This window comes from Rhinatrema bivittatum, chromosome 1 (assembly GCF_901001135.1).
Source record: "Rhinatrema bivittatum chromosome 1, aRhiBiv1.1, whole genome shotgun sequence".
Classification (NCBI taxonomy): Eukaryota; Metazoa; Chordata; class Amphibia; order Gymnophiona; family Rhinatrematidae; genus Rhinatrema; species Rhinatrema bivittatum.
This window is the reverse complement of record NC_042615.1, coordinates 253,132,823-253,158,705: the sequence shown is the minus strand read 5'-3', so window position 1 is coordinate 253,158,705 and position 25,883 is coordinate 253,132,823. Positions and strand designations below refer to the sequence as shown.

At 44.0% G+C, this 25,883-nt stretch overlaps 1 protein-coding gene across 4 annotated transcripts in view; it reads right to left on the bottom strand.

Annotated features, from left to right (window-relative positions):
• Positions 1–9,769: 9,769 nt before the first annotated feature.
• Positions 9,770–25,883, bottom strand: part of RNF24 (ring finger protein 24) — a 140,152-nt gene continuing 124,038 nt past the window's right edge. For 3 of the 4 annotated variants that reach the window (XM_029593520.1, XM_029593503.1, XM_029593528.1), the window contains exons 5-6: positions 23,394–23,473; positions 9,770–12,241 (exon numbers count right to left, since the gene is read on the bottom strand). In XM_029593520.1, coding sequence (XP_029449380.1) covers positions 12,103–12,241; positions 23,394–23,473 — 219 coding nt within the window. In that variant the 3' untranslated portion in view covers positions 9,770–12,102. Of the gene's footprint in view, positions 12,242–23,393; positions 23,474–25,883 lie in introns of those variants that run through there. The other variant, XM_029593510.1, reaches the window with a different exon arrangement.

Genomic DNA, 25,883 nt, shown 5'->3' with positions numbered 1-25,883 from the left:
TCAGGAAAAAGCCCAAGGGAGCATGGGAGGAGTGTGTGTGTGTGTGTGTGTGTAATTATCCTATTGATTCCAAATATGCCTCAAAGTTCTAGTAGCTTGTGCAATAAGGGTTACAGTAATTAAATGGAGTTAACATCATTTTTTAAAACATATGTCCAGGATTTTTTAAACCATGTTCCCTTCAAATGTGTCACATTTAGAAAAAGAAAATAAATACTATAAAAAAAACTAGTCTGCGCCATTATTTTGGACCCATACCAATAACATGCTTTTTTTTTTTTTTTACAAAATGTCCAGCTCCTCTGCAGTGTGAATGGTGCTTGTGGAATCCAGCTGCACTGTGTGTGACCATGGCAGGAAGGAATTATTGACCTAGGGTTACAGGAACAGCTGATACTGATTAGTAAATCTTTATGTAACCCTCAGCAGGGTTTTTACCCCAAGGGCACACAAACATATTTATTTATCTTCAGGGGCTGCTCCGGCTAGCAAATTACTCCCATGCTTGGCTCTTAATCCCTGGGGGGGGGATTCTTTTTATGGAGGTAAGCTCTCACTTTTGGCCCAGATGATGGTGTGTTGCTTCTCACAACTAATGTGGATACTTCCCAGGTGTTAAAATAAAGTTTACTGATAGGTAATCAATAAATTAAGTCCATTTGTCAATAATGCTGAAGTTGCATCTGTGTGATGGTACATGAATGATTTTCCTCTGTAGGTAGGTGTCTCTTATTCAGACCTCTGGGTGGAGCTCCCACGGTGATATTTAACGTGCAAAGCTCACCCCTCAGCTCTCCGGGAATCCTAGTGGAGGGGGTCCCCAACTTCACAGTGAAACAGTCCCACCTTACTCCATCTCCTTTCTGGACACCCAATCCGTATTGTTCCCAGAGGTGTGGAGATCCGGTTGGGGTCTCCCGATCCTTGATTAGTTGGTATTTCTGAGGGGACATCTCATGGGGAAAGGTCAAGTGGGATCAGGCTACCTCAGCACTGCAATCACAGCGGGGAAGGGAGGGGGGAAGGGGGGGGAAAAGATCCAAAATCCTCCCCAAACTGTTCAGATCCAAAATAAATACTTCTGAAATTTAAACTGGATACCTCTTCTGCCCTCACTGTCTCTCGCAGCAGGATCCATCACTGGGGCTTGCCCACCTAGGATTTAGAGTGGGCTCACAGGTCTTTGGTCCCCCGGTGAGAGCCTTTTTGCCCCCAAAGGTTATCAGGTGTAAAAATCTCTCTCTTCTGTAAAATAGTAGAAGGCCCCTCTGGTAGGGGGTGCACTATGAGGTGTCACTTCTAACTGAAACGCATGCTGGGAGGCTTCAGCAGAGTGTAAAACCGAAACATCCTTACTGTTCCAAGGCTTCCTCAAACTGATCCCAAAGGGCCCTACAATGGCTGGGCTAAATAGCGTTGAGGCATCCAATCCTGACCCTCCAGGTGGCAGGGACTGAGGGGAACCGATGGCTCATGATATTAAGGACAGTGACAGCTGCTGGCAAGGCTTGGGGGGGGGTGTCCTGCCACATTTAAACCAACAAATACATTGAGTGCCTCTCTCTAATAGCAATAAATGACACAGAATATTTTTTTTCTCCTAACAGAAACTATGAACCCAATATTTTAAATTAATGACCTTATCCATACAATCTTAAAGGTGTGAGCTCAGCGCAGAATTCTCTGGTAAGGTGATTGATCAATAAGGGTTGCTATTCTGCCTGACCAAATGCTTCAGTTTCTTCTGGCAGTGGGAGAAAGAAAGGTCCATATACTATATAACCTGCACTTCTTTAGCTAAATGCAATCAGTCCATTGCAAACTACAGTATGAAGCTGTAAAGATGTCGGCATCAAAAGGCGTTGCTATGGGGACCTCATCGCCTCCATTAGTCCCTTGCACACGAATAATGGGCCAAAAGAGATGATTCGTCAAATATTGCATTTATTTTACTCTCCACGCTTCAGGCTTTAGCTGGATAGACAAGTGCACAAAAAGAAGGGACATTTTATTTTGGCGTAATTCTGGGACCTTCACGCATACATAGACATAAAGTTATAAAAAAAACGAAATTTTTTTTCCTCAATAAAAAAATAATTGATTGTATTGTATACATTCAATTCAATGATTTTGTTTTCTACAGCACTCAAATGGACGCAGAGCAATAGCAGATAACAGGGGTACCCATGGATTAATGTCATCCCTGTGTGAAAATAAAGGTTTCATGTTTGGAACTTCCACTTCAACTGCCAAATGGAATTTAAAAAGAAATATACACATACCCCATGTGGACTTATACTTGAGCTGTTTCTTAAAACCGATGACAACTGTGAGTAGTCTTTATAAATATATATATATATATCTATATATACATACACAAGTAGACTCTGTACACATTCTGACAGGTGATTACTACAGGAATAGTGGAGGGAGAGAATACTTATATTTTCTTTAGGTAATCAACTTGATTACTATGCAACACTAATACATAGGGGAGGGTTATTTTCAAACAGCCTGTGCAGGCTGAAATCTGCAGGTACTTTTTATCCGAATTTTCAAAGTGGTTTGATGCACATAAAAGTACACGTGAAATCGTATTTTGCCCATACTTTTACATGTATGCACTCCAAACTGAATTTCAAACTGGGATTTATGCACCGAAACCGGGATTTCTGCATGTAAATCCTTTTGAAAATGTACCCCCTTAGGGGATCATTTTCCAAGTCATCTCTGCAGATAAACCAGTGCTTTACCCATGGAAATGGGCTTTTACAACGCCGCCCACCCGATCTGCGGGTAAAAGTGCATGCCTAGGGCCGGTATGTGTGTGCTGGGGAAGAGACACCTTTGTGGGCGGGACTGGGAATCGCAGCAAACTGCATTTTCATAAGCATGTGTGTGCCTTTCCCTGCAAACCCTCGGCATGCGCATTAGCAGGCAGAAATGTGAGCAGGTAGCTTTGGTGCAATCAGTTTCAAAGGGAAAATATGCACATTCCTTTCCTTTGAAAACCGGTGTAAAGTCTATGAATAAAAAGTACCCGCAGACTACACCAATGTGGGCAAAACAATTACCCCCGTAATGCCAGTATGACAGCACCATCTATATAGGCCATTATATATGCCTAAAGTACACGAACAGAAAATAATAAGAAATCGAGGACCTTGCCTGAATAAGGGCATTCAGTATTCCAAAAAAGCCTACACCTTTTACTGTTCGTTGGTCTAAAACTGACACCCCCGTTTCACAACTTCATCACTGGGTTTCTTTTAACGAAAGTTTATTATTTTTGACAGGTTAATAAACCCGTTCCCTCCAGCCCCAACCCCCTTCTGTGTCCTGTGCATATTTCCATTCCAGTCTAGCCAATCCAGATTTTGCGTGTTTTAAGTGGTACAACCTAAGATTATGTCTGAATCAGACCCTAAAGTGTAACCTTCATGAAGCTTTTCTTGACCAGATTCAATAAGGGGAAAACAATCTTCAAGAAACCTCACTATAACCTTTTTCTTTTCTAATTTCTTGGTTTAGATAAACTATTGTACTATTGTGTTTGGGTTAGAAATATGGTGTGTGCCCAAGGCTGACTGCTGTCTGATTCGAGCAGGTCCCAATCTCTTAGTTCACCTTAAAGGAGCTGTTCCCATTTACATTTATACATGGGGCAGGCAGAAAGATATGTTTAATACATACAGTCATTTTGCCTCATCTTGTCACATTTATTAATAAAGTTGGAAACTGAATACTGAATGGATAGGAGAGGGGCAAGAGCTAGAAAACATGGCTTTAAATTAACTTTATCCCACTATACTTTGCTTTGTGCACTGGGGTACAGTGGAGACCAAGAGAAGCCAAACTTATTAATTCAGTGCTGCTGCTCTTGCTCGGGGACTGTCTGGTGTCTCAGGCTACAGCCTGAAATGCTGTTGCAGCTTTTTACCACCTGTCCATATGTGAGTTAGACGCTGAAAGTCATATGGTAATTAATAACTGTTCTTCCAAGCAGCCACACCGCGTACAAATGCAGGAAGCCTGCAAGAATCAGCACATTTTTGTCCTAGCACTTTGCAGAAGGAAACAATCCAGTACCATGAAGTAAATTTCCAGTGGGAATATGAACACTGCAGCCCTTGTCATTCCATTACAATAGCAAAAATTACATTAGCCTGACCCAGCAGAATAAAAACGACGAGTATACAGAATAAAGTAGGGCGGCTGCAGTATTAATCCACTTCAATACGCAGCATCGGTGATGTGCTTACCCATGACAGTAAGTACACTGAAAATTGCCAAATCCAATAAGCACGTTAGAGATGAGTCTGAAAAGCAAAACTATCATTTCAGGGCACTGATTGGGGTCTAAACTTTTAAAGTGCTAGGCAAGAGCTTTCAGCATTATCGTATCCAGAAGCAAATCAGGAAAATGTTGTGCCAAGTTAAGGAGTCTGAGTTACCCATTTCATGGTGGAAAAGGAGGCAGACAATAAATAGCTGGTGAATAAAACGTTTACTATCCAGTGCTGGAGTAAAGGCTGAGTGGATGGCTGAACAGTAGCAAAACTGTGTTTAACGATGCACTTCAGAATCACTCTGCTCTGATTGCAGAACGCATCTCATTGACAGGGCCTGAGTATCTCTTAGTGAACATGCAAAGTTGCACTGGTGACAGTGACACTGGTCCCGTTAACAAAACAAAACAAAACCCAGGGAATCTGCACTGAGCACTGTAGAGGCAATGTCAGTGCAATTTTAAAAGGAACACACGTGTGCCCATAAACGCACATATCGGTGTGCAAGCGGCGAAACACAATTTTAAAATGTGCTTGCAAGTAAGCCTGTATCATTTAAAGTACCCTTCCCCTGCTTCAGCTAGAACTTTGGCGGCTTATAAGCGCGTATGCAGGCGGATTTTAAAACATGCTCAGGCGAGGGAAAAACCAGTTTTTCCAAGTAGTCCGTCAGTTTGCCCAGTTCTTATCGAGGTCTTCAAGACCCCTCTGGTTCTTCATCCTGCAAGCCCCCCACTGGACCCCCGAACCCTCACCCAGTCCTAAAGGCCCTGAAACACGAGATCTCCAAACGTGCTCCTCATCAGGACCAGAAGTAAAGCTACGCGGATAACAAGCCCACGCGCGCCATGGTCAGCTTTTTTTTAAAGTGCAGCCTTGTGTGTGTAAGTCTTGGCCCTGCCTCAGCACACCCCCTTCTACCTGACACGTGCACGGGTCCTGTCTGTGCATACTGGGGTAGATTTTTAAAAGGGTTACGCCCCTGCGTGCGCTGGCCCCGGGACGCGCGTTAAGTCCCAGGGCTTCGCTTGGGGGGGGGGGGGGCGTGTTGGGTGGGCGGCATGACGTTCAGGGCGTTCCAGGGGCGTGGTGCCGGCCCGGGGGCGTTCCGGGGCTGCGGCCAAGGCCTCCGGAACAGCCCCCGGGTCGGGAGATGGCCAGAGGCAGGCGTAACTTTTACAATAACGGTAAGGGGGGGGTTTTAGATAGGGCTGGGTGAGTGTGTGCGTGTGGGGGGGTGGGTTAGGTAGGGGAAGGTGCGGGGGTGGTGGTGGAAGGATAGTTCCCTCCGAGGCCGCTCCGATTTCAGAGCGGCCTCGGAGGAAACGGGCAGCGCGCGCAGGGCTCGGCGCGCGCGCTCTTTTTTAAAAATGTACCCCTTAGGGTCAGATATAGTAAGATTTTTTTTCCCCTTATACACAATGGGGTAGATTTTCAGAGGGTTACGCACGTAACCCCCGAAAACCTACCCCAAAACCCCCTTGCATAGGCTTCCAGCGCGCGCAAAGCCCCGGGACTTTCCTGGGGGGGCGTGTCGAGACTGGTGCATCATCGGGGGACGTGTTGGGGGGGGGGGGGGCGTGACATGGCGGCGCGTCATCCGGGGGCGTGGCCGTGCGCCTCCGGACCAGCCCCTGGACTGGAACATGGCACGCGGCAGCTGGCCCGGCGCGCACAAAGTTACGCCTGCCTCGAGCAGGCATAACTTGTTCAACAAAGGTTGGGGAGGGGTTAGATAGGGCCGGGGGTGGGGGGGTGGGTTAGGTAGGGGAAGGTGGGGGGAGGCCTAAGGAAAGTTCCCTTCGAGGCTCCTCTGATTTCGGAGCGGCCTCGGAGGGAACGGAGGCAGGCTGCGCGGCTTGGCGCGTGCAGGCTGCCGATTTTAGGCAGCCTTGCGCGCGCCGACCCCGGATTTTAATGGATACGTGCGGCTACGCGCGTATCTATTGAAATCCCGCGTACTCTTGTTCGCGCCTGGTGCACGAACAAAAGTACGCGTGTGCGCAAATTTATAAAATCTAGCCCCAGTCTGTCCCCCTCTTTGTATGCGTGTGTGATGTGATTTTTATTACCTTTCTGTGCTTTCTGTTGCATGCAAGAGAAAGGTATATGCTGTTTCTGTGTTCACTGAGTAGTGACTGTTAAGATGCTTATCTTTTTTTTTTTGGTCACATTGTTTTTTTTCTTCTGGGAATCCTGCTTCTTCGTGTAATGGTAACCTTCTTGTATCTATATTTCTTCCCTTCCCACTGAAAAAATGCAGCAGCCTCTCCAAGGAGCCAGTGCCCTGAGACCAGGTGTGCAATCTATCTATATGCACGCACACACATTCCCTGGAATTTGCTCCTCTTGGTGGTGACGTTGTATGTGCTACCTTCTTTCTTTTGCACCTGGGGTTTATGATTGACCTGGGATGCATCCTGAGTAACTGTTCTTTTTCTTTTTAGCCTCACCCAGATGTGTTCATGTTTTACCTTTCTGAACTGCAGGAAGATGACCCATGGAGACAGAGGTAGAATTTGCACCTTACCAAGAGCCAAGTCCACCACCCTCTTTTCTACCTGCCTCCTGAGAAAGGGGATACATTTTAATGTAATCTTTTTTCTCTGTAATATATTATTTTCTTTCACATTGGCAGTTGGAGTCTTTTATTTTCTTATGAGGAAAGGCTGAAGAGGTTAGGGCTGTTCAGCTTGGAGAAGAGAAGGCTGAGGGGGGATATGATAGAGGTCTTTAAGATCATGAGAAGTCTTGAACGAGTAGATATGACTCGGTTATTTACAGCTTCAAATAATAGAAGGACTAGGGGGCATTCCATGAAGTTAGCATGTGGCACATTTAAGACTAATTGGAGAAAATTATTTTTCTCTCAATGCACAATAAAGCTCTGGAATTTGTTGCCAGAGGATGTGGTTAGTGCAGTTAGTGTAGCTGGGTTCAAAAAAGGGTTGGATAAGTTCTTGGAGGAGAAGTCCATTAACAGCTATTAATCAAGTTTACTTAGGGAATAGCCACTGCTATTAATTGCATCAGTAGCATGGGATCTTCTTAGTGTTTGGGTAATTGCCAGGTTCTTGTGGCCTGGTTTGGCCTCTGTTGGAAATAGGATGCTGGACTTGATGGACCCTTGGTCTGACCCAACATGGCAATTTCTTATGTTCTTATGCTTTTTTTTCCTAGGTTTAGTGGTGTGTGAGCATCTTTGATGGCTGCAACTGCAGGAGTGCATGCATACAGTGCATGTTCAAATGCTTGGGCAGTAGGTAGGGAAGTCAATACTGTTATTCAACAGAGAAGCACCACAACAGGTTGCTTTTACAACAGTGAGAAACAGCTTTACACTGCACTGTCAATGGAATCGGATAGAATGAAAGGAAACGGAGTGGAATGTGCCAGCTCCTTTGATTTTTCATGGGAGAAAATCTAAAAATTTTTTTCTCCCCTACACAACACTGAGAGTGAGGCAAGCAAATGGGAGACTGGATGGATGTACTCCTGCTCTGAACTGGAATAAGCCTCATGGAGATCAATAAAGGCAATGAGGTAGATATGTTAACCAGATAAAATGTATTCGGCTTAACTTACATGGGATATTCCTTTCTATGGCAGGTCTGACTTATTCGGTTAACTTAACCAGATAAGTACCAATATCGCTACTTATCTGGCTAAGAGGGTCATTTTTCAAATCGCGTTAGGGCACTAATGCCCGCGATAACGCCATAACAAATGCGATAAACAACATGTCATGAGATGCATATGAAAATGGGGCCAGTTTTACATGCACAGTCAGAGGTACGAACAGCACAGTAGACATCAGTGAAGATTTTGTGTGATTTGGAGTGAGGAAAGGTATAAAAAGATAAGATTTGTATAATGTACTCTTGACCTAGCTTCATGCATTCTCTACCTAGCTACTATCAAACTAGGTTGAGAGCACAATGTACAAATCTCATCTTTTTGTACCTTTCATCACTCTAAATCACATAACATCTTCACTATCTACTGTGCTGTTCGTACCTCTGACTGTGCATTTAAAACTGCCCCCCCCAAACGTAGGCCACCACCAAAACCTCACCCTGAGTTACTAGTTGCCCCTCTTACAGTGGTATAAATAGTTTAGTTATATGCAAGCCTTATAGTCTCAGTCTCTCTCTTTCTCTCTCCTTGCAATGTGAAAATATTGTGTGATAAATTTAACACATGTTGTACTAAAATAGCAATGCAGTATCAGGAAAATTGCCCTAACCACACCCCTTTTTTTTTTTTTTTTTTATAAATCACAGGCACTATTTTTCACAATTTTAGAGCAAAATGATAAATCTAGGGGCAAGTTAGCCAGATAAGTAGCAGCACTGCCCAATTCACCCACTAGATATTCGGCTATCTACTAAGCTGGATAAATGACTTATCTGGCTAAGTAGCACTGAATATCAAGCTCTGTGTATCTATTTAGATGGGTGAATAACTATCTTGAAGCAGAAGTTGAAATGGAACAGAGCTTGATAATGGAAAGTATAAATGGGCTGTCTCTTCCCTCAAGTGCTTAGAGTATCTTTTTTTATGCCCTTGCAATGTTTTTCAGAGTATCTCCTTTTTATGACAGTAGATAATAGGAAAACCCAAAATTCAGCGACTAATTACTTCCTAAAGGCCAAAACCACCATTTGTATGTCAATCCCTTTGTATGTCAATCCCTTCCATTTCAGTACTCAAGTACGAATAGTGAGCAGGAGCACAGCATGTTGAGTGAAAACTGAAATGACTCATAAAGTGCTGTGCGGGTGTTGTGAGTGGTAAGTTGTCCTGACTTTGCATTGTGCCTACTTAGCTCACACTGACTTGACCACTTCAGGGCAATAATGTTGAGGATGCCTTGTCATGGGATTCTCTACAACACCTTTAGCAGGAACATGTTTAACTTAAAAAAAAAAAGAGGCCAGATTTGTTGGATATATAACTAGATGTGAATGCTATATTATGTGGCAATGCTTTAAAAATGCATGCAATGAAGTGGGCTTGGTCTTCTGTCTGATGTCATTGTGCAAGCCTACAAGGATTTTCCTGAGCTTTAAATCAAAACTCACTTAATTATAGGACCAGAAAGCGGGCTGCCTATCGGTTTCATACGCCATACTTCACAAGGGCTTTCAGAGTGCTGCTGGGGATTGTTTTGGATTTTTTTTTTTTGGCTGAGGATTCAAGTGAGAGAATCTCAGGCACGGAACGCTCTGCAAAGCCCTAGAAAACTGGTAGCCACACAAAGGCGACCTAAGCTCCTCGAGGAAGACAAGGGGTTTACTGATCAGAAGGCAGTGCCTTTCCTTCATTTGTAGGTTCCCCAGCTGTTTACACTAGAGTGTTCAAATCTGCTTGGCAATCTGCCGCTGAGAAAAATGTGCCTGTACTTGCAGCATCAAAATGAAAGCCTGTACATGCCAGAAAAGACACAAAGCAGTCAGAAAATGAACACACAAAGCAAGCAGAGTGGCATGACCATTTTTTTTCAAACATTAAAAAAATATATAAAGAACTTTTTTATGTACAGCTCTTCTCCCCTTTTAACAGTACAACATGGTCTGCAAACAATGTATAGGTGGCACGTGTGAAATGGTCAGATTCAGTGTGCAACATCTGATCATTAAAACAGCTTAAAACAGGAAGCTCACCTTCCATTAAATACCACTTCTATTTAGAAGCCAAAATATCTCAAAATTGAACTTACTGTAAAACTGGCATACTTTGCATACAAGGAAGACAGATAATAATGAGATACAGATATCTTTGTTTTATTTTGTGCTAAGCTTATAAAATAAGAGTGTATTGGCATTTTGATCCAGATCTGTTTGAGTTTGGTGCACTTAATTTAGCGCTGGCTGTAGGTAATCATAACCCAGAGAGGAGAGATGCTGCTGTATCATCTCTTATTGCAAATAAGCAGCTTATATAAAAGCCATAATACTTCCAAGAAGTGACTCAGTCTGAAATTTTCCATTGCTGTGGGAGTTGCAGCACCTATACTTCATCCATGTTTGCCTTTTTCTTTTAATGGCCAATAGGATAACTATCTTGTACTAATATTTTGGCTTCTAAAAGCAATGAAAATTGCTTGGTGGCATTCAGGGAACTGAAAAGAGAGCTTACGAGCAGCATCATTGGGTTAACTTCTAAATGAGATGGCAGATTTTGCTTGTGTGTAGGAAAATCCTCTTCTAAGTGCACAGGTGGGGATAGAGCTAGCCATGGGGGGAAATATGTAAGAAAATGCTTGAGACAAAGTTACAAAAATAAGTACGTCTTTTCTTGAAATAAGAGGCAGCGCAGGGCACAGGTGTGCTAAGAGCAACAAATTCTACAATGTATAAATATGCTATTTATCATTAGATTTAAAATCAGCTAAGTAAATTGGATTTGGGTTTTCCTTCTGGTCTACCTGTGCTCTGTTTTTTTCATTCCATGATCTTATAGACTTGGATTTCATAACTGCTGTATTTTCAACCACTCAAATGATAAGGTCTTCCGCCATCCACCACTGTATGCTGGCTTATTGACAATAAGCATGGTGACTCTTAAAACTGAAAGGGCGTGTAAAACAGATGCACAGACAGCTTTACCTTCTGCATTTCATACTACTTTGAAAGAAGACCTTCGCTTTACTTAAGGTAGGAAAACATTTTTAAAAATAACTATTTTTTTTTTTTGCAGTACATTAATATGGATACTTTTAAAGCATAACTAATACTGCACAGAATAAGATTCAAATTAATGACTTGTCATTAAGCGCGTACTCTCTGATTCCAAATAAGGCAGAAAAAAAAAATGCCACCTTTTTCATTTTTCTAGCTTTTTGCTCTGCATTTATGAACATTTTTCAGGGGGAAGAAGTGCTTTATGGATAACCAAGGTAAGTCAGCTCAGCTGATTCAGAATGGTGCAAAAGGAGAATGGGATAAGAGACGTTAAGTGCTTTTACTCTTTAGAATATGACAAGGCTCAATTCTGTAGGGAAGAGGGAGCGCCACAGACTTTGGGCCTGATTTACTATGGCTTCTTTTTTTTTCTCCCCCATTCTGCATTTAAGGGAAAAAGCTTACTAAAAGTTGGCCTAGAGGCTGATGACACCATAGCTGTTTCCATAATAGCAGACTGCTCGAAGTTCTGAGTACTTCGGTGATGCAAACAAATCCTGTTTAAATTGTAGAGTCTAATGGACCCTGCCAAAGTTGCTGTCAATCTACGGAAGTCACCAGAGGCTTCCAAAAATCTGGGACTGTTAGCACGCGCTAAGCACTGCTAGATTTTCCCTTGTCTTATTTTTTTTGCAGGTAGAGAAGAAGTGCACTGGTAAGAGAAGTTGTTTGCATAGTATCCTGAATCATCTGATGGAAGCTTCAGTATTTGTTTTGGAGAGGCCTTCCTCCGCTGTCTTTGTACTGGTAACATTACCCCCATATGCTCAGTTCATGCCGACCCCCATTTAGAAGAACTCCCTATCTGAGCTATCAAGAAAGTACTGGGACTAGTGGTCCTTTCAAAGTACTCCTGAAAAAGCCCAACATTTTACACAATCCGTTCTTGCCCTTTGCCCTCTTGTTGCTCTAATGCCTGAAGTACCTTGGTTGCTCAAAGCCCAAACATAAGTGCCCAAGCGCATCCCGGGAGCTCTTCCCAAGAGCTGGAGGGAATCCTGAATTCTGGGAGTACACCAAGAACATAAGCAACAGATTTTAGAAATCTGATTCCCCGCATAGGTGGACCGTTTGTTTCCCTCTCACAGTCTTTTGTCCTCCAAAAGCAGCCAGGTCCATCCAGTGAACTATACTATGTTTTCGGCTCCTGGCAGGGGCCCTTCCGGAGGCCTGTGGTCCTGTTTACTGTGGAGCTGAGCCAGCTGAAGAACAGGCATGTTGCACAGGGGGCACACCTTCCGCACCTCCAGCCACTTAATGAGGCACCTGTGAGGAAGAAACGAGAATCAGTTGTCAGATACACTCTAGGCCTTTTTTTTTATGACCACAGCAGTATGTCCTAGGAGAAACCTCAATTTCCATTTCAGTTCTTGTACCTTTCGAAACGTTTATGAGAAGGAAGGACCGATGGCAGACATGGTACATACTTGCCAACACGGCCATCAGTACAGGGCTTTTTTTGTTTTTGTTTTCGCTCCTTTCCATTCAAAAACTCTTGTGCATGGTCTCTAAAGTCTAACCCCCTCTTACACACACACGACACAACCACTGAGAAGATTTTCTGTGCCTGAAAGCAGGATCCCACTATGGCTGCTCCACGCACCGAGACCTGGGAGCTACCTGGTAAATGATCAGGGTTTCTGTCCTCCCCAGCAGCAGGTGCAATAGCACAAATCCCAGTTCACAAGGAGCAGCAGAGTTGTCCACGTGACAGCGAAGCTCACCGACTGCTAGGCCAGGGCTTCCGAAACCTGTCCTGGGGACCCCCACAGCCAGGCGGGCTTTCAGGATATGCACAATGAATATGCATGAGATACATTTGCATACCAAGGAGACTGAATATACGCAAATTTATCTCACGCATATGCATTGTGGATATCCTGACAACCCGACTGGCCCTGTGTGCTAGGCTTTCTTTATTGACATATTTATTCATTTAATTGATCGCTGCTCCCGGGAAGGCTCCAAAGCGGTTTACAAGGAAAACATAATACAATTGCTATTCATACGAACCATGGTGGAATTTTCTTGTACGGAGACAGCCAAGTGTATTGAAAAAAAATGTGACTTTTTGACAGTCAAATGTTCAATGTCAGCTACGTTAAGAACGTTTTAAATATATTTTGCTTGGGAGTCAAACCAGGATTTTTAACTCTCAGTTCACAGATAATTTGACCCATGAGGTTAAGGAGGAGTTGGGTTTATTTAGCCTGGAAAAGAGAAGAGCGAGGGTGTGACTTCAGTTACACAGATAGGGATTACAGGAAGGACGGTAATTGGTTGTTGTTGCCGCTCCATCTCCACTGGGAAAAGGACAAGAAGTCTCAGGCTTAGACAATGGCACAGAAGATTAAGGTTAAACACGATGAACAGCAGCTAACCGTAAATACCGCTGGCACAGGACCAAGCGGCCTAGGGAGGTGGCTGAATCTCCATCCCAGGAGGTTTATTAGAACATGTTAGATAAGCATGTGTGTGTGTGACAAAAACTAGCTGGCACAGATCCTGCCTGGAGGTAGGATAATGAACTATGAACATGGCTTTCCAAGCTGATCCTTTAGCCTTACCTAATGGGTCTATTTTTCTGGACATTTACCACAGATACAGGCAAATGTATCTCATGCACATTCCTAATAAATATCCTGGAAAACAAAACCTCTTAGGTGTCGTTCCAGAAGACCTCTCCAGGTTCTCTCTGGTCCCCTTTTCCTATGTTTCTATAAAACGTATGGTTAATGCAACAACAAGCTGCACCATTTAGCTCTCTGATATACTAGAAGTATTTACATCAAATATCTGGGGGTGTTTGAATCCTTTATCCACTGAGCTTCAAGCCCGATTCATGCGATGCAGCCTGGCACGGAAGCCATTTCCCCCCATATATTCAATTCACATCAACCAAACTAACTTTGAGGCGGGCAGGGCAGGAGAAGTGCTAGTTTCTAAGTTTAGATGCTTATGTCTGGAATGTTCCAAGCCAGGTCTTAACTAGCTGCAAGCATCTGTGTAGCAGGATGGCTGAGATGGCAGATGCAGGTTCCTCTGCATGATCTGGAGGCTTGGAATTATTGTGCCAGCTGTGCCAGTGCGTAACTGCTAACTTACTATTTCAAAAACATTTTGAGAGGCTTCCTAAATAAAAGTATTAAAAAAGAAAAACCTTTCTACTGTAATACACATATCCAGTGTTTTCTTAGGAAAAGCACTTCACAAAATACCACAACATGCATCACTGCAAAAACTCTTGTGTCTTATGCCTCTGCCTCCTTCTCCGAGGATAAGCAGGACGGCAGTCCTCACACATAGGTGACATCATCAAATGAAGCTGGGCACGGAAAACTTCTGTCAAAGTTTCCAGAACTCTGACTTGGCATACAGAGCACACCCAGCATGCCCTACACCACGCGTGCATGCGGGATCCCTCTTCAGTCTGTTTTTTTCCGTGGAACTTTGCATCGCAGTTTAAGTAAGCTCTTTGCTTTTTCTCTAAAACTTGTGGAAACTTTTCCCCCCCCCTGATTTTTTCTTCAGGTTTTTGCGTTCCATCGATGCTGGGTCCCTCTTGGTCCCTCCCGTAGCCTCCTTAGCTAGATTTCTCGGCATTTTGAGTAAGTTTTCTTTTGCATTGACTTCCCCTGTGGCGGTGGTGCCCATCGGTCATCGTAGCCCGCCTCCATCATTGTCGTTTTGCATCCCTCTTTTTTTGCTTCTGTCATGACCACAACCAGTTTTCATCAATGCCCCTGGTTTCCGAGGGCCATGTCTATCACAAATCCCTATGCTATATGTGTCCTCTGCCTGGGGTCATCGCAAGATGTCTAGTGTTGCTCCAGTGCACCCAAATGACCCCGAAGGGACATCATGCCCGACTCAACAAGATGGCGAACTGGGGAAGTCCAAGCCATCGACTTCGGCACTGGCGGCACCGATGAACCTTGGAGCTGCACCGATGGACATCACGCCATCAACATGGGCGGGCCCGTCTGTTGATGCCGCCGGTGGATGGGGCACAGGAGACCAGTCATGCTCGATCTTCTCCAGGTTGAGGAGATAGGGTTCCTCATCTTTGACCTCAGCACTGGCTAAAGACCGCTTCAAGTACCAAGAGAAGCTGAGGAAGAATTGGCATGGTTGCCTTTGAAGCATGGGTGCCGGGCACAGGGATGAGCTGGCTCATGCAATGATGCCCCTGAAAAGATACCACGGTGAGGAGGACCATCCTTCATCGATGCGATGGTCTCCACCGGTCCTGGTGCCAGTTACAACCCACCTCAGGGATTCGAGAAAGATCTGGCCACCCCTCTTTCCTCCCAGTCAGTGTTGGCTTCATCAACTTTCGAGTAGGAGCTAGAGTGGTGCATTGAAAAGCTTGCTCTATGCTTATGGCCAGGGACACAAGAACACTTAGACTCAGTAAAAAGTATAATGTATTTTTATTAGTTAATATAAGTGTTCTCAGGAGATGCTGGATACTGGGTGCCCTTAGTCTTACAAACTAATCTAGCTGGCAGTAGTCTTGTGATACTGGTGGCACTGATGCCGGTTCTGTCCACTTTGGAACTGCTGCTGGAGCAGCTCAATGTGCTCATCAGTGTGTTACCGGCCTGGCTGGCGCCGGTTCCTGCGAGGCCATTGATACCTGGCAGGGCACTGAAGCTTCCCCCAACCAATGCAGTAATCGGGCCCTGACCTTTACAGTTTGGGGAACAAATAAACATGGGGGTAACTTGCTGATGTGGCTTTTACTACCCTTAATCACTAAACCTAATACTTTTAATGCAGCTCCAACATTGCTCTCTGCTTTCACGGCAAGGGTTAAGGAAACTGGATTCAAACAGCATCCAAGTGCCCTGACTTTTACAGTCTGGGAAACTAAGCACGAGGGTAACCTGCACAGTGCAGCAGATACTGGCATAAGCTTGCTGGGCAGACTGGATGGATCATTTGATCCTTTTCTGCCATCATTTCTATGTTTCTATTCTATATTGCTGGTTCCTCCGAGGAGGTAGCTGCACCTTACGGAATGTTGTCCCCAAAGCCTATGGTTCAGCTTTGCCAGGACCTGTACAGGGTTTGCCGGTGACTGTACCCCTGGACGAAGGACCAGCACCCAGGGCCCATCCCCTTTTGATTACAGTGAGGATGAGGGTCCCTAAGATCTCTGGGGGGATCATACTGCAGAGTTCTCTTCTGAGGACTCTTCAGTTATTGATGGAGGAAGATGCCAGGTTCAAGATGCTGGAGATCCTCCATTTTGTGGAGCCTCCTAAGGAAATTGTGGCAGTCCCAGTGCACCATATCCTCAAGAACCTGTTGTTGAAGATATGGGAACACCTCCTCACAGTACCTCCTGTTAACAAGAAGGTGGACAAGGTCTACTTCGTCCAGAGGGCTACCGGATTCAATAAGCGTCAGATGTCCCACCAATCAATGATCGTCGAATCGCCCTCAAGAGGTCCAAGCACTTTCGGATCCATTCCTTCAGGCTGTCTCCCCCTCTGTTACCAACACTATGTACACAAACTATCAGCACTATATAACAATAAAACAATACATGATGATCCTGTAATTATTGCCATTGTCACTAAGCTATCAGTGACAGATAAACCCAGCTTCAATAGAGCAACTTTCCAACAGAAATCAGGAAAACTTATCTCAAAATACAGGGTGACAGGAAATAAACCAGGACTGGCTCAGCCTTTCCTGGAGGAGAAGTCACTTGACATGCATGCAGAGTTTAGTCTGATATAAACTTTTATTTATTTTTAGCATCTTCATTTCAGTATCACACGATGCACCATAGACTTTGGGGACAACATTCCGTAAGTTGGCTAAGTGCAAGGGATGTGGGCACCTTTGTTCACTCTTGATAGCCAATTTTTAAAGAAAACTATACAAGCAGTATTTCATTTTAAAATTTGCTTACTTAAATACCTGGTGACAAAAGCACCTGCAAACTTTGCATGTGGAGGAAAGGGGGCAAAAAATTAAAAAAAATATACCTATTCAGATTTTAAAATTCCATTCTGTGCACGTGTTTCACTCTCCTGACCTAAACACACTCCCAGGAACGCCCCTTTTTAGGGAGGACAGAAGTACATGTGTAATGAAGCCTGTGCATGTTTTGAGTAGGGCAATTTGAAGACAGGCCAATCTGGGTACTTGACTTTGAAAACTGTCCTCAGGGAAGGTAATTTTCTTTTTTTTTTTTTATTGACAATTTTTATTGCAATAAAACTTCATATACAACACATTGTCAACGTATAGTACTGACACATGCACATAGTCGACTTCAGTTATCTTTCAACATATTTTGCCAATAAAACGTGGCTAACTATTGAGACTATACATCCAAAGTTTGTCACTTGCCCCTCCCGCCTTACCCTCCCCCCCCTGCCCTCTCCCCCCTGCTATCTCCCCGACTAAATCCTTGTCCCTCCCGACCGCTACCGACCTGTGGGGGCCAGCGTGATACCCATGTACCACATCATTCCTGCAGATAATACTTTAGATGTGACCAGGTCCTATAAAACTTAGGTAGGGAATCCCTTCTAATAGCCGTCAGATATTCCAGCTTATAAATATGCCATAATTTAACTAGTAACTGTGGGCGGCTTGGTGTAATGTTTGACTTCCAGTTTGCTGCCACCAACATTCGCGCTGCAGTAGTCACAAACAAAAACAAAGTGTGTTGGTCATCAGTGTAACCCTCATAAGGAAGTCCCAATAGCCAGAACTCCACCTGCATCGGGATCCTGACGTCCAGTACACTCTCCATCAAACTCTGACAGACTTTCCAAAATTCTTGTATGTGTGGACAACTCCACCACATATGGAAAAAGGTGCCAACTCGGGAACATTCTCTCCAGCGTAAAGGGGAGCGATCTGGAGACCACCGGGCTAGTCTGGCCGGCGAATAATGCCAGCGGAATAGCAGTTTATATCTATTTTCCAGCAAAGCTGCCAACATCGAGACCAGTCCCAGATTGCGAAAACACTCCTTCCATTTATCCCTAGCCCATGTGGCTCCCAGATCCGACTCCCAAGCAGCAATATGTGTCCCCTTCAGGTTATCCGGGCCAACCAACAATTGGTAGGTCTTAGAGATATATTTCCAGACTCTACCAGCCAAAATGCAATACCCTTCAAAGAGGGATTGGCCCTGCTGCAGATCCTTGGTCACTCCCTTGGAGGCCAGAAAATGTACCAGCTGGGCAATGGCTAAAATGTCAGTGTTAGGCAGGCCATAGGTTCGTTGCAACTGCCCAAAGGGGATCACCCCATTTTGCCAGACCTGTCCCAAACATGTAAGACCCAACCTTTCCCATCTATGAAAAATGGGGTTCAGTCTCCCAGTAACAAAGGCTCTCAAATGGCGGATGGGTGAGAGAGTTGAGTATAATTTCCTGATATGTTAGTCCCTCCGACCAGAATATGTTATATAACGGGGGCCCGGCAACTAACACTTGCTCCATCCCTACCCATTGTTTGGTTGAAGCTGAATCATGACAGTCTATCACAGCTTTAATTTGGGATGCCACATAGTAGTGTACCAAGGATGGCAGCCCTATCCCCCCTTCCCGTCTGTTCCGGTATAGTACCATCCTAGCAACCCTCAGCGGTCTCTGCTGTCAAATAAAATAGAACAGCTTCCGTTGTAGTGGCTTCAGCTCATGCTGAGGAAGGAGGCAGGGTAGCGCCTGGAATAAGTATCTCAGTCTAGGTAAATTGTTCATTTTAATCGTATTTACCCTTCCAAACCATGAGAGCGGCAATCTGTCCCATCTATCCAGATCTCCCATTAGACTTCTTACTAAGGGATGATAATTAATCTGTGCCAGCTCCTCTAAATCCAGCCCTAGAGTGATTCCCAAATAACGAATAGGACCTGTGTAGTGAGATAAGAGGGTGTGTTAATGAAAAGATAATGGAGCAGATTTTTAAAAAGTATGCACGCGTGTACTTTTGTTCGCGCACCCGGCGCAAACAAGAGTACGCCGGATTTTAATAGATAAGCGCATAGCCGCGCGCATCTTTTAAAATCCAGTGTTGGTGCGCGCAAGGCTGCGCAAAATCGGCAGCCTGCCTCCGTTCCCTCGGAGAGAACTTTCTTTCCGTCTCCCCCTACCTTCCCCTCCCTTCCCCTACCTAACCCACCCCCCCAGCCCTATCTAAACCCCCCTACCTTTATTATAAAAGTTACGCCTGCCTCAGGCAGGCGTAACTCGTGCGCGATGGCTGACTGCCGGCATGCGATTCCCCGGCCCGGGAGCAGTTTCGGAGGCCTCGGCCATGCCCCCGAAACGCCTCTGGGCCGGAACTACGCCCGCGGCCCTGCCCCTGGAATGCCCCCAATGACGCAACGGCCGCGACATGCCCCCCTCAGGAAAGCCACGGTACTTGCGTGCGCCGCCGAGCCTATTCAACATAGGCTCGGCGCGCAGGGGAAGCTTGGGGCAGGTTTTTTGGGGGTACGCTCGTACCCCTTTGAAAATCTGCCCCAATATCATCTGCATAAAGTGATATTTTGTACTGATTTAAACCTACTGAGATACCATGTACCTCCGGGTCCTGCCTTATTGTCTTAGCAAATTAAATTAAATAAAAAAAACCCTAAATAAATAAATAAATAAATAAATAAATGGTTCCAGGCTAAGAGCAAATAACAGAGGAGACAACGGACATCCCTGCCAAGTCCTCCTCTGTACCTTGAAGTTCTGTGTATGGCTATGATTGATTTTTAAACACGTTAGAGGATCTCAGTATAGCTCCCTGACCCACAGAGAAATATCCCCCAAGGCCCACCTTATCCATGACCGCGAATAAAAAGGGCCAGAATACTTTATCAAAGGCCTTTTCTGCATGAGGAAGATTGTGGGCTGCCCTGCTCGCTTAAAGCTATAGATTAAATCTATAAGCTTCCTGATATTGTCTGCCGTGGTTCGGTCCGGCATAAAACCCGCTTGGTCCGTGTGTATAACCCCCTGAATTCTGCTCCTCAGGCGAAAAGCCAATATTTTGGCCAAAATTTTCAAATCAGTGTTGATTAACGAAATGGGCCTAAAGGAAGCACAATTAATAGGATCTTTCCCCGGCTTAGGGAGCAATGTTATCCCCGCAACATTACTGTATGGCAACAACTGCCCTCCATCTCAAATAAAATTAAACATACGGGCTAATGGTCCTCTTAAAATATGCCTGTATTTTTTGTAGAATAGTGGGGTAAATCCATCAAATCTGGGGCCTTCCCGGACTTGAGATCCTTAATGGCCCAATCTACCTCAAACTCAGAGATAGGTTTCCCCAGGGTACGTTGATTCTGGATGGATAGAGTAGGCAGGGCTATCCCCTCTAAGTACTCGTAAATGTCCGCCATGGTCGCCGATGCCTCCAGGGTATATAATTTCCCATAGAATGTTTGAAACCTGGTCCTTATTTCCTCAGGATTTGTGAGCATTTCTCCCGTGCTGGCTTTTATGTGATATATCATACCTTTAAGGGTTCAAGTTCGCAATTGGCGTGCTAGAAGTCTACTACTTTTATCCCCAAATTTGTAATATTTTTGTTTAAGAAGGTCCAGGCTATGGGCAATCGCCACAGTATGCAGGGCTGTTATCTCCTCCCGTTTCCCTTGTAGTATCCCAGGGTGTATAGATCCTGGATTTTGTTTATGCCTGTTTTCAAGCCGAGCTATCTCCAATACTAGGGTCTCTCTCTCTCTGTCTATTCATTTGTTTTTTATGATAAGTACCCATACCATTGAGATGACCTCGTACAACTGCCTTCGTACCTTCCCATACTGCCGTGGGGGGTACCTCCTCTCCCCCATTTAACCCAAAATAATCTTCCAGCACCTCCCCCAGTCTTTCCTGATAAGGATTCAATTTCAGTAGATAATCATTTAGTTTCCAGAATTTGCGCCCCTCCTCTCCTGGATGTCCTAATAAAGTCCAAAGGACTGGGGCATGATCTGACCAAGTGATGCATTCAATATCGACCACCTCAGTTTGAGCTATAAAATCTTATTAGGAACCGATCGATTTGGGTATATGAGTTATGGGGGTGTGTATAGTAAGTATAGTTCCGACTATGCGGATATTGTAACCTCCATATATCCACTAATTGGTAGTCCGCCATCAACTGCTTTAATATTTCCCTAGGTTTCCCTTGCCCACCTACCATCTGCGTAGAGGTGTCTTTCACCGGGTCGAAAGAAACATTGAAATCCCTAGCTATAACTAAAGGATCCCCTGTATATCCCTCCAACCGTTTCCCCACCTCTTGCAGCATTTCCATCTGGAAGGAGGGAGGACAATAAACACTTACTAATAACAATGGAGAATTTTGCAATAGGACCCACAAAATCAAAAATCTGCCCTCCGGATGCTTGATTGATCTAATATTTGTACTATTAGATGCTGAGAAAACAGAATCCCAACTCTCCAGTATTTCTTGTGCCGGGGGGCAGGGGCAAATTACTGAAAAGGGTATTTGTGGGAATGTAACAATAAGAACATAAGAACATGCCATACCGGATCAGACCAAGGGTCCATCAAGCCCAGCATCCTGTTTCCAACAGTGGCCAAACCAGGCCATAAGAACCTGGCAAGTACCCAAAAACTAAGTCTATTCCATGTTACCGTTACTAGTAATAGCAGTGGCTATTTTCTAAGTCAACTTAATTAATAGCAGGTAATGGACTTCTCCTCCAAGAACTTTTCCAATCCTTTTTTAAACACAACTATACTAACTGCACTAACCACATCCTCTGGCAACAAATTCCAGAGCTTAATTGTACATTGAGTAAAAAATAACTTTCTCCGATTAGTTTTAAATGTGCCCCATGCTAACTTCATGGAGTGCCCCCTAGTCTTTCTATTATCCGAAAGAGTAAATAACTGATTCACATCTACCCGTTCATGATGTTAAACACCTCTATCATATCCCCCCTCAGCCATCTCCAAGCTGAAAAGTCCTAACCTCTTTAGTCTTTCCTCATAGGGGAGCTGTTCCATTCCCCTTATCATCTCTGCCCCGGTGATGGGTCTCCTGAATAAATGCTATGGAGGCTAGGGAAGGTAAGTTTCAAAGACATTTCAGTGGTTGAATGGTGCCTTTTACAAAACTGCTCATCTGATATGCAGATAAATGTACACGCATTATATCTTGTTTCTGTGTAAATTTACCGGTAAATTTGGTGGGATAATTTTCAGAGCAGATTCACACACGGAAGACCACTCTGAAAGCTGCTGTAACTCAATACATGTTTTTGGAGACCCTCTATGTGGGCTGTTTGAAAATGCCCATCCCCCCCCCTTTATGCATTTTAGTTCCAAAAAAGAAATGCACTGAGCAGTGGAATGTAGCAGCTCATACCAGATGCCCTGGTCAGAGAGGAAACAAGACTCATTTTGTTAGCTTCAAGAAACAACACTCCAATACGTAACCCCCCCCCCACCCCTTTTGGTCGTCTAATCAGAACCTTCCGGACATTCCATCTCCCAAACTCGCGCACCTAGCCAAGACATGAGAAAGGGCTTTGTCCTCAGCAGCTCCCTTACTCCCAGCCCGTAACCGTAGGCAACGCGAGGGAACCCAAACCTTTGAGAGAACACTTCCGACCTCCTGCCCAGACTTCCTCCCTGTATGCCCGCTCCATTCGTACCGTATACGAATTAAGCAGTATGGAGTACCTTTCAGCAGCTGATTTGAGGTTGCTTGACTGTTGTCTGGTTTTATGTATGATCCATGTACTATTTTTTATGTAGGTGATATTGTACCCAAACTTTGGAGGGCGCGGGCAATAAATATAAAATAAAATAAATGTAAAGCGTAAGATTTTATCCCAAGACCTTCAGTACTTCTAAGCCACAAACATTAATACAAAATATGGGGTGGCCCATCAGAAACTGAACCAGCTATCCACATATCCTGGAATAGAATCTGAGTGGTATTGGACGATCTTTTATTCCCTAGCAACTGGACTTTCTGGTTGGAAGCCACAAGTAGCAGCTATTCAAGGTCTAACACTTAATTTATAGCTCATAATCCCAAATATACCATCAAATCAATTCTATGCCTAACAAACTGGAAAGTAAAACATACAAATATCCCTTACATAAGAGTGAAACTCTGTGTAGAAGACAGCTTGGAAATAAGTATTGGTTTATTCCGTTGCCTTTTCTCTATGTATCGAGAATTTTCCAAGTGCTAAATTGTCTTATTTCTGTATATTGGTAATGATTATAATTAGTAAATAAGTTCTTGGCAAAAAAAGTATATGTATATACTGTATATTCTTACTCTTTAACATATGACAAAAGACTAGTGAATATATGAAATGTGGTGATAAATGCACTTTCCCTAAAGACCTGCAAACAGGACTCCAGGGTACATGTATTAGTGGTATGGCACTTACTTCCTATGGAAGGCGTGTTTGCACGGACAGATTCCCAGCTCATCCTTGGGCTTGAACTCCTCCAAACAAACTGCACAGATCTGAAAAATGAAGAGATTAATGAATGAACCCCATGCTAAGAACCCTGACCCTAAACAAATATCCTAAGTGTTCGCCTACACAAGTATGGTACCTAAAGACATATCAATAACTTCATTTCCTATGTGGAAACTCATTTCCTGCTACTAGCTAATCTGCAAGCAAGCTTAACAGATTGAGCTCTGCATGCTTCCTGCTGTAGAAAACATGATTGCAGTTGCTTGGTTTAACAGTTTGTGAAGTGGTGGTAAACACACACACATACATATGTTTATCCATATTTCAGTTTTACAGTCGCTCCATTGGCTTCCTGACTAATGGCTTATTAAATACAAATTTGTAACATTAGTACAGAAACTATTACTTAAGAGCACAGATCCAAGATGAACTGTTATTTTGTACATTTATAAATCCATCTCATACTCTAAGATCAGTACACCGTAGTCTCCTGGAAGTCCTCTCATCACACTTTGCTCACCTATCAGAACCTTGGGAGAAGGAGTTTTCAGTGGCAGCCCCTATATTACAAAATACCCTACCAGAAAGGGTACATAAGAACATAAGATATGCCTTACTGGGTCAGACCAAGGGTCCATCAAATCCAGTATCCTGTCTCCAACAGTGGCCAATCCAAGTCACAAGTACCTGACAAGTAGCCAAACATTAAATAGATCTCATGCTACTAATGCCGGCAACAAGCAGTGGCTATTCCCTATTAACAGCAGTTTATGGACTTATCTGAAAGAGAAAATAAACGTTTAACATTTACCCATTCTAGTCCTTTCATGATTTTGTAGACCTCTATCATATCCCCCCCTCAGCCGTCTCATCTCCAAGCTGAACAGTCCTCACCTCTTTAGCCTTTATCATAGGGTATGTTCTACTATTTACATCCGAATATTTCAAAAACATCTAAAGGCATATTTATTCAGACAAGCATTTAAAACAGAAGACGATTATCTTGTAAATCCCTCTGACTGCTCTCTATTTTTGAAGGATATTTGCTAGCAAGGATTACTGTCTGTGCATTATGATGTATGTGTATTTATTCAATGTTTGCATTATGTTTGTTTTAATGTACCCTACCTTGAATGATGGATAAGGCAGAATTAATTACATATATAGTAATATAGATGATGTTAAATACAGTAGATGATAGCAGAAAGACTAACTGACCCATCCAGTATACCCAGTTATTCCTGTTCACACTACAAGGATATATTCCAGTAGCAGGTAGCTTGACCGCTTTTATGGCATCACTCCTTATCCATGTTACATTTTGTTTTCTTCTTCATTGGTTCTCTACCATCCTGGGTAGATAAGTAAAAAACATCCCATCTTAATCTAATACCAAGTCCCTTGACCCCCAATATCTTACCATCAAGCTACCAATACTAGTGAGGCCCAAATAGCCAATCTCTTCGGTCCCTGTGGCCTTGATGCTTGTTGCCGGCATTAGTAGCATGAGATCTATTTAATGTTTGACTACTTGTCAGGTACTTGTGACTTGGATTGGCCACTGTTGGAGACAGGCTACTGGATTTGACGGCATCGAGCTAGTTGGTTACTGGGGATTTGTAGCGTATTGGTTCCAACCTGGCTGCCCAATAGTCTGCAATATTGCAAACTCATGCTTTCTTTAGCCATCTTTTGCTTTATCCTTACCGCCTCACTTGCCACTGCACTTTAGGGAGTAAAGGGCGGGTTGTTTGCAATACTGCATCCGCCCAACCCTGATCCTACCACTGTCACAGAATATGACAGCAAATAAACACCAATGAGCCCATCTGCCCTGCCCAAATTCATTCCCGGTGCAATGCCAAAGACCCCCACTTAATCTCTCGCTTTCTCTTCCCTTCTTTGCCACTAGAGATCCTCTGCGCTTACCCCATGCTTTCTTGAATTTATTATTGTTTTTGTCTCCATCAAGTCCATTCTGTTCATCCATCACCCATTCCATGAAAAAAATATTTTCTAACCTCTGGAATCTCTGTGACCTCTTATTCTCGAGCATTCTTTCATTTGGAAAAAATAGATTCTTCCACCTGATTTGTACTTTTGAGGTATGAATGTCTATATCATATCCCCCCATCTCACCTCTCCTCTAGAGTATACATATTTAGCTCCTTAAGCCTCACATGAATGGTTTTCGGAACAGATCCCACCACATATTAGTAACCTCTCTCTGGACCACATCTACCCTTTGTATACCCTTTCACACACAGTTCAAAAATAAGCCCCCAAAGAGTAAATATCCCCCCCCAGGTTCTAATGCTCCCCCCCCCAAGGCACCCTGCCCTCCACCCTTCTGTAACATTAGTCGTCCTTGGTGTCTAGTGGCTCCCCATCCCCCGACCCCTCCCTTCCTTGAAACAAATCTCTGATGTCTAGTTGCCCCACCCACCCTAGCCC